The following is a 10000-nucleotide window of genomic DNA, read 5'->3' on the forward strand; positions in this document are numbered from 1 at the left end:
TCCATATTTTGTGAACTGTAATTGTTATTTTAAGAAAAGGAGGACACAATGTTAACTCATAACAACAATGAAAAAAGGCTATCTTGTAGAAATGAAGCATAGGACAGAGTAGAGTCCAACCTCTTACTTCACTCTTCACTCCACACATTTTGCATTAATCCATCCACTCACTGACATCTATGGAGATAGCTACACTTCAGAGCTACCGGAACACACACTATCATGCAACTCACCGCATCTGAGAGCTCCTTCCCAGAATCTGAGCGTGTTCGAACCATCAAATTCAATTGCTTCTTTTGTCCATCACTACTAGAAGCTGGACTAGCTGCAGCATCTGCAATATTAGAACAATATTATCATTCAAAATGAATGAAGAATTACAACTGCACACAATGCTCAATACTAATGAGTGATTCTTCTTCACCTATTAATTCATGTTATAAGAATATACAGTCAAGTGACATTTGATATCTTTGTCCTTTATAGTGATATCAAATGCCAAAAAATATACTTCTCTATATCAACAATCATTTGTAATCAGAGGGTATCACAGATCATTTTTTTGTGTTTATAAACTAATTGCATGCAAATTCCTACCTGATGTAGGAGTATCAGGCGGAAGGGACCCTGGGGTGCCAGGGGTATCTGGCGTTCCTTCGGACGATGTTGGTTGTTGCCCTGTGTTAGCCAGTCGACTTGGAGCTCTGGAAACCTCAGGAGTGGATGCTTGGCTAGTTGTGTCCTCTGCTTCTATTCTGGCTATCTCTTCTGCACTTGGTCCCACTGCTTTGGCATTTTCTGAATCCTAAATGTATGATTTCATCTTTATTGTGTCCAATACTGAACAAACAAACATACACACACAAATAAACACACACACGCATACAGACAAATAGACAGACAGACAGACAGACAAACAGACACACAGAGACACATACACACACACACACACATATATATATACACACATATGAAATACACAATAAATAATACATCCACAGAATATTTACTCACCTGAGGCTTCACCAAATAATCTCCCCGGACGGCTTGACGTAGATCTAAAGACTGACCAATGCTAATGGCATCAACAGTTGTGAGAGTGAGTGCAGGTGAAGGTAATGATGATACACTTGCCAGACTTACAGTATCCTAAAACAGAGAAATAATTTGTTTCAATTTTTATCTCAATGAACATGTGAATAAAAATATATTTACTAATGAAATCTGAAAAAAATAACTTTTTGGGATGAATAGTAGTCTTTCAAATACGTTAAACATCAGTTGAACAAATGAATCTCCATCATTTAACCTGTGCCGAGTATATTACAACATGGGAATATTTAGCTCCCGCCAGCTGACGTCCTATCACGTCATGATCTCTCCCTTGAAATGTATGTTTTACATTATTACTTATGTATATAATCGTAAGATTTCCATCTTTTATTCACTTATATAAATAATATAGACAAATACATAACCCTTCTATCATCACCCCATTGAAGCGGGTGGATGAAAAGTGCTCATAGAGGCGCAGCATGGCATCATGCCAGGAGAGATCTCATGTTTAGTCAATGCGTGTGTTTGTTATCTAGCCAGCGGGAGCAGCATTACACAAATATAAGCCACTGCATAAATAGGTTAAGGTGCAATACCTTCAAAATCATTTTTTTATATATGATCAACAGTATACTTTAAAGTCTTACAGTCTGAGCTATCTTGATTAAACACAAAGATAAATATCCTCTTACTCTTAAAGTCAAGTTTTCTCAATATAGCATTAGCTTTAAAAATTGGCACTCCTTTCCCACCTCCATTTAGAATGGAACACAATGAGGGTAAACAAAATATTTTAGCATTGGTTTGGCATCTTTCTTCTGATGAAATTAAATAAATAGATATTTTTTTCATAATACTTATGCTTGCAGATACCAACATACACACACAAAAAACATCAAAAGCACTAACATCATCTGTGTTCAACCGATTCCTGCGTCGTCTCCTTGGAGGGGCTACAGGTACAGTGCTGGCAGCAGGAGCAGGAGCAGGAGGAGCAGCAGCAGCAGCAGGAGGTGGAGGTGGACACATGACCTGGGGCACATCTTGAGGAACAATGGGTGCCAAAGGGACAGGCTGGGAAACTGCACATGGATCTACCACTGGCACTGGCTCCCCGTTCTGAGAGGGCTGAGCAAGTACAACTGCCGGAGGCGTTGGTAATTCAGGAGCTTGTTCTTCTCTTGGGGGTTCAGCATGAGGCAGGTGAAGGGGTGAGGGCGGCTCACCCAGAGTACCTGCTGGAGGGGTTTCCTGCGCAGTACGAGGAAGGCTATTGGACTTATCGCTTCCTGAACTGCTCTTTGTGCTCGCTACCAAGTCTGGTTCTGTTGAGATTATAAACTGTTGTTATTTTACAAGCCCTTTTCTTTTTTGCAGATTGTTTTGTGCATTTCTTATAATATTATTCGTAGTGATTTCTTCTTCTTTATATTCAATTTCAAATAGGCTGTTCATAACAAAGTCAATTAGTACATTAAAAAACATCAGTATTTATCTAAAAACAACAGTAAAAATAATAACTTTCTAACCTTCCATTTGCACAGGAGTAGCTCAGTTTAACATGGTACTCAATAGTGTATTTACACTTGTTTTTTCACTTTTCTAAACAGAGACAACTTCATTGCTAATTAATCAGGTTATTATTTTGTTGTAATTCAATTTGTTTGCATAAACAGATGCATGAATAAGTATGTATATGTGTTTAAACCATTCACCGATTCTGACTCTAAATGGTCGGAATGCCGAGGTTTTCGAACACATAAGCCTAACGCCTCAGGATTTTCGGGCGCACTAGCTGCGAGCGAGCGCTGTACACCCACTCACCCCAAGCACTGGCCTTGACCAAATATCTCGTCACCAAAAGAAAGAAAAAAAGAAAAGAAGAAAAAAGAAAAAAAGCAAGAAAGAATCAAATAAATACAGAAAGAAAAGCAGCACCAGCAACTGCTCCTGTATGGCAAGATCTGATGAACGCTTGGGTACTGTTGTTGTACAAAGTATTCAGTTTAAACAAGGAGGGTTTAATTTATACTTCATTGGGCACAATTCTTTTTCCAAATAAATATTGTTTTACATTATTAACCCATTCCCGACGGGGGAATTCTAGCCTTGAATGTCCAAATATGCCCGGGGCGCCGGGGATATTTTAATTTAAAGGCCTAAATCAATTACTTCCGGCCGGCGTACTGGGTTTTTGTATGCCCGGTAACATGGGCTACCACCACCGTGCTGGGGGGTTAATTAACAATTTTACATAGAAGAGATAAGAATAATTTGTGGCAAATATTCTTAGTTTTTACAATGAATACCAAGAGATTTAGAACTAGCCATTGTGAATTTAGATACTCTACAGATATTCAACCCTGAAAAGTCATTAAATCTATTTTCATAATATAATGTGCTAATATAATGAAAAGTATGAAATTTTGTCTTTACTTCGTTTTTGTTTTTCAAGTCTTGCAAAAGAGGTGGTGCATCTTATAAGTACTAAGCACATCTAAATCACACCTCAATCTTTAGACATACCTGGACTTATCATATTTCCTGGCAATAACACATCCTTGGGTGGGTCTGCTAAAGGCTGTTCTAAAACCTTGTCTTCTGAGAGTACCTCAATTTCTGGCCCAACATGGCTTTCTCGTATGGTGTGGCCATCCATCCCTGATGGGACCTTCCCAACCTAAAATAAAGAAGCAATGGTCAAGACTAATGATCCAGTTCAGAGTGAAACAGATTATAAATTCTTCTAGGATTCTCTTGATATCATACTACTTCTTGAAATGGGACTGTGATGCATCTCGTGTCCTTCCATTCATGTAGCTGGGGAAGAGCTTAAATAAAAAAGGAAATACACATGCAAATTAATATATAGTCAATGCTATATTTATCTAAAACAGAAGGGTAAACATCTAGCTTCAGTAAAATGTGTACAAACCTTTCCTAAAGATACTGAGCTGTACACACTTGCAGTGTCATGCTCTACAACCCTGAAGGGGTGAGAGGTTCTCCCTTGGGGATAAATTCCCTCCAGGGATGAGGACTGGCTCCCAGCTGGGGATGGGAGGAATGGAGGGTCATCATCCTCTGTCTGCATCTGTTTCCTCACTTCCCGGTGGCGAGTCCGTCTCCTCCCGCCTGAACGAACTCTTGGGGCTGCCTCGTCATCATCATCATCACCCTTCATGACAAGAGTAAGATTTAATAAAGAAAGAGATATAAGTGTTTTGTCTATTGAAGAGGTGTTAGAACTTCAATACCATACTTCTGTTTTCTATAATAATATTTCTTAAAGCAAATGAATCAAAGAGAACAAATCATATTACATCAATGTTTTTCAATATCTGTGGACAGTTGCCCACTTGCCAAGACAGAATTGCAGCTTACAAGCTTTCATCTCAGATTTTTCAAACTTTAACCCTTTCCTTCTCCCTCACTTAAAGATAAATAAATAAACAGGTGACTAGGTAGGATGGACACTTTTATCAAATCACCCATGAGGATGGATGCAATCAAAAAAGTTTAACCCGTTAATGCCCGGTGACAAGATATCACATCCAGTGGACAATATATTTTCTCATGGTTTTTGTATGGCATCTAGACCAATTGGACCCAAAACTACCCAGTTGGCAATGGGTTAAAGAGCATAGCTTTACATCATTTAACCCTCTCTGGACGGGTGGTACACTACTGTACCGCTCATTCAAAATATGGTGCCAGCCATTTAATTGATTTAGGCCTAAGCCTTCGATAGCCCCGGCATTGTGACATACAAGGCTGATATGCCCCCGTCGTGAGTGGGTTAATAATAGATCATCTAGCAATAATGGCTATTCACAGAAATAAAATCTTATTCTCTGTATTTTACATAAGACTCCTTCCTTCCTTATAGGTCAAAGGAAGAGAATTATTTGTATGTACTGACACTTCAAATTCCCTTGGTTTTATTTCTCCAGACTCACAGAACTGTAGGCTGGAAACAAATCTAATCTATATCTACTCACCAAATTTCCTAAGAGAGACCCACTGCATGCACTGCTCGACTCCTCAACATCACGTTTGCCTGCACTAAGACCACTCAGACTAATTCTTTCTTCTTTCTCAAGACCTCCAGGAGAAATCTCTATTTTGGCCTGCTCTCCACTCCTCAGATCTTTTGAAGACTGAAAAAGACAAATACGCAAAATAGATTAAGCAGTAAATTATGAAAAGAAATATTCAGGTGATTAAATATCACAATCAACCAATCTGAAAAAAAAACTGGAATATAAGTTCCAAGAACCTGTACTTCAAAGCTCTTTATACTATTTCAGCTTCTGTGATTACAATTTTTCAGGTTACTCTCTACCCTAATAAAACAGAATTGTTAAGTGTCTGAATAAATCAATTTGACAGTTAATATACATAACTATTCATAGAAACATGCACCCACCTGGAAAGCCTTGAGTGGGTGGAGAAATGGTTGGGACGGTGGCTGCATCAAGGTTGACGTGGAACTTGATTGATTTATCTTTTTTTCCGCAAGTTCCTGACCCTGTGGAGAATTCCAATTTGCATATAATTGCACTTTCTTACTCTTATCTAATATATGTATATCTCTACCAATCACTATCAATTTCTTTAACCTCATGGGAAAATAACTTTATTTACATATTACACAAAAATATACATTTTGCTCCATAAACTGAAATGTGCAAGGGCAATATAGATTAAAATGCCATACACTAAAACATTTGCTGACCATCTGATAATTGTCTGTTCGCTGGTAAGTAATGTTATAGACTTCAAAAATAATGATTCCTATCTCACTGATTAGATATTCTTCAAAATATGTAATTGGCCTGTAAATACAAAAATGTTACTATTTGCTTTCTATTACTATTATCTGGACATAATCCCAACTGAACATCACCTGAAAAGAAAGGAAATCCAGTACCAAAATGTAAACAGCATGGGGATGCATCTAGCACTTTTAACAATGACAGTGTGCAAGACAATCTTTTCTCAGTACCTGGCAAGGCCTCTTAAGGATGTATCTCCTATGATAATGTAGTTTACTAAAGTTTAATTAAATGTCTGTTGTAATATGCATATACCAGTACAAGAGTACATGGCTTTCTCTGACATCTTCACACCTTGGGTTGGTTTCATAATAACTTACAATGGTCATACTCCCAATGGAAGAAGTGTGCTCTAAGCCCTTCCATTGTTGCTCTTTTGGACTCTTTGGAGGTGCTTCAACAGCTGCCCCTTCGTCTGCCCTGCAATAGTAAAACATGGTAAATTAGAATCTTATTATCAATCTCTCATCCTATTTATCATAATCTGTGCATTCAGTCCTTTCTACCACAATTATGTATATGCTGTCAAAAAATGGCCAGCTTTTTTTTTCTTGCTGTTTTCATTATCAATGAGACATGTGGAGTGTTTACTAATATTTCAGGTACTGTCTGGCATGTTGGCTCCAGCCACATAATCTATATCATTCCTATATGTCCTTGCCCCTCATAGACCCTCTTTTCCCTCAACCAATCATAATGTCGTTCCCTTCCACCTTCTTCTTATTAATGAAACGTAGTGAGTAATTCTAGTTCTGTATTGCACAGTTCACATAGGAAAACCTCCTCCATCCTTTTTTCTTCCCCATTCACCCTTCCCACGCATTGCCTCAAGGTACACTTTTGTCACTTTAGTATCTATACATCTAAATCAATAGTTCATTGTTTTCTATGAAGAACTTGTTTTTTTCTAGTTCATAGATGTATTATTTCCAGTAATTCATTCTCATCTTCATTCACTGTGAGGGGCAACAGTGATATCTAACTTAATATTTCATTTGTTTTCTATGAAAAACATGTTCTTCATTCATATATGTTTTATTTGTAGTAATCAATTCCCATTTTCATTTATATGCATGGGGTAGCTGTGATAGCTTTTTCAATTTTGATGCTCCTCCACTGTACTATTTATATTTCATATATGATAACAAAATATGTATTTTCAGGTGTGTAAAATCAAGCTCTTGAAATTCCAAAGACCAAAATTTGCCCTGATAATACCTGAAAATTCAGAACCTAAATGCAACAGGGGAAGGATAGCTTTGTGTATCCATATGTATATGTATATGTATATGTATATGTATATGTATGTATATGTATATGTATTTGTATATGTATATATATATGTATATGTATATGTACATGTACATGTACATGTACATGTACATGTATATGTATATGTATATGTATATGTATATGTATATGTATATGTATATGTATATGTATATGTATATGTATATGTATATATATATATATATATATATATATGTATATGTACATGTATATATATATGTATATGTATATATGTATATGTATATGTATATGTATATGTATATATATATGCATATGCATATGCATATGCATATGTATATGTATATGTATATATATATATGTATATGCATATGCATATGTATATGTATATGTATATGCATAAGCATATGTATATGCATATGTATATGTATATGCATATGTTTATGCATATGTATATTATATGTATATAAATGTGTATATATAAAATATTACTGTTCATTTCTGTTACCATTTCAAGACCTATCTGTACAGTGAAACATGTCAAAAAATTATCATGTTAATAGTTATTTCTGGTATATAAGTTGGGTAACATTCAACCATAGAATTAATAAGTGTATGATTTCTATACAAGGCAATGACTTGCTTTCCACAAAAGTCACCGATTCAGGCAATCTGACGTAAAGTTGTCTGAGTAATGATACGACATATTTCAAATCCACCATCTGCCTATAGCTCATGAATATTCCAAGACATAACATCTGAGCTCAAGTGTATTCAAAAGAAGGAAATTAAACCAATCTTACCATAACTTCATACTACTGCAATTTCTTGTCAGAATAATTTATTTTTTGAAGAGCAATATCCTTGCAAATCTACATTTGTATCTAAATATCTTTATATTCCTCTGCATATTAAAATCCACTTCTCTATCCATCTAAATTTTTATGATTTTAATTAATTCTTTTATAGTAATAACTTTTTGATAAAGTATGGTACTGCCCTAGCCCCTTGTGGATGGGCCAACATAATTGACGCAGGGCTGGTGGAATGTGGGATACTCGTGCTTCGTCCCACAATGCTTTTTTTCCTTTCAACTCCAGCTCATTTATAGATTAGAGTACTGAAAATCTCCTCCCTTTTTTTGCATTTTGTCATGTCAGATTTATAGCTGGGACTGGTATGGCTATGACCATGTTCAGATAAGGAACACCTATAGTTTAATCGTTTAGACTCCATTAAGGAGGAATATATACTGTACACATAGTGTAGCATTATTATTAGCAACTTATGGAAGAATTACCAAGTTTGGCTAAATATTTTCTTCATAGTAACAATGTACATGGTGCTTTGATATAGGACCGTCAAGGGAGTCACCCCCCGCCCCCTTGGCTAGGGTTAACCTCAAAACTAAGTAAGGTTAGGTAGGTTGTTGGGTTAGGATTTCATAGACTAAAAATTCCCACCAAAAATAGCTTCAAGTCATGTCATGGGCGTGGAGGCAACTGTGGTTGCTGTACACACGGTATGCCACCCATGTTGGTAAATCGTAAAGAAACCACATCTTTTATATTTTTATGTATTATGGAGCTAAGATACATTTGTAGTATATATATCCATGCAATTTATTCATATATTATCCCACAATTTCGTGATCACCTTCATGCACTCCCCTACTTTCAAAGTCTAGATAGTGGGGTGTAAGGGGGGAATCGCAGATTATATCCACTATATGTGAATAGTAGAGGGTGAGACGAATCCATCTGTACCACTTTTCTGGTATATGGTAATGCGCCAGTATTTTGATTAATATCTACTCATTTTATCATATTTCTTCTCAAACTCCTGACTATTTTTTTTTTTTTTTTTGATTGGTTTTGATTGGAGAGACAGACCAACAATTACAAGATAGCTTGGTAGCAAAAAGATTGAGAACAACTGGTTGAGATATAGTAGTTTTGGTCTGCAAATGATAACCATAGTATCAAAATTGGCTCCAAAAGCTGAGGATGATATGTAACACACCAGGAAAATAACAATGATAAATCACCCAAATAATGACTCTTGTGTGATTTTCTGAGGGCTCTACTCTCTAAATCCCTCTTTACAGGGGTGCTATACTGGTAAAGATAACTATTTCTCTGCTGCATATTCTGGCAAGGTAAAGCTTAGTCTGGTCCTACATTTGACAATAAATTATCAGAGATTCAATATAAAACTTGTTAGCATCATCAAAGCATATATTTTCCATAGAATTGATAGGAATACTATATGGCATGAACATGTTTTCATATTCCTTATTGTTGTACCTATTCTACTAAGATTTGTTACTTTTTTAGAAGCCTTTTGGTGAATCTGTAAGCACTGAAATTTGAGATTATGGCTTGTAATTACCAATAAAACTAACATACAGCCTACATAACTAAATGAAAAGAAAATTTTGAAGATCTGTAGAGAGACACAAAAATACTAAGAGATGGTCATGTAGTACAAATAATAATACTAGCTGTCACAAAACATTCTTCATGAGAGGTAAGCCTACAGTTCCTTATCATATATACGTCAGTAGTTACTGAAGTGAAAATGGTAGCCTTCATGGCTGTAATCTTCAAGCAACGTCCAGCAATCCTCCATCACGAATACTAAGGCAAGATAGAGCTTGTAGACCACCCTGCAACCTATTGTAAAATAAGACACCAATCCAAACTCTATCTTACCTTTCTTTTATGCAATTAAAGTTTGAATGCAATAGCTTAGTGTATTGTATACTATATAGTCATTGTTCTTTTTTTTCCATTCAGTTTGCACTTTACTATTTATAACTTATCTATCACATCTCAATTTATTGTTAATGAGATGCT

General features: G+C 36.0%; 1 protein-coding gene across 5 annotated transcripts in view; it reads right to left on the reverse strand.

Annotated features, from left to right (window-relative positions):
- Nucleotides 1-10000, reverse strand: part of LOC122260825 (uncharacterized) — a 45742-nt gene that overhangs the window by 32929 nt on the left and 2813 nt on the right. For all 5 annotated transcript variants that reach the window (XM_086550175.1, XM_043028250.2, XM_086550174.1 and 2 more), the window contains exons 2-10: nt 6215-6314; nt 5486-5587; nt 5058-5216; nt 3992-4234; nt 3583-3736; nt 1966-2381; nt 1015-1149; nt 598-805; nt 234-334 (exon numbers count right to left, since the gene is read on the reverse strand). In XM_086550175.1, the coding sequence (XP_086406301.1) occupies nt 234-334; nt 598-805; nt 1015-1149; nt 1966-2381; nt 3583-3736; nt 3992-4234; nt 5058-5216; nt 5486-5587; nt 6215-6314 (1618 nt within the window). The remainder of the gene's footprint in view (nt 1-233; nt 335-597; nt 806-1014; nt 1150-1965; nt 2382-3582; nt 3737-3991; nt 4235-5057; nt 5217-5485; nt 5588-6214; nt 6315-10000) is intronic.

This window comes from Penaeus japonicus, unplaced genomic scaffold (genome assembly GCF_977035675.1).
Source record: "Penaeus japonicus unplaced genomic scaffold, GWHDUDI00000001_assembly GWHDUDI00000023, whole genome shotgun sequence".
Classification (NCBI taxonomy): domain Eukaryota; kingdom Metazoa; phylum Arthropoda; class Malacostraca; order Decapoda; family Penaeidae; genus Penaeus; species Penaeus japonicus.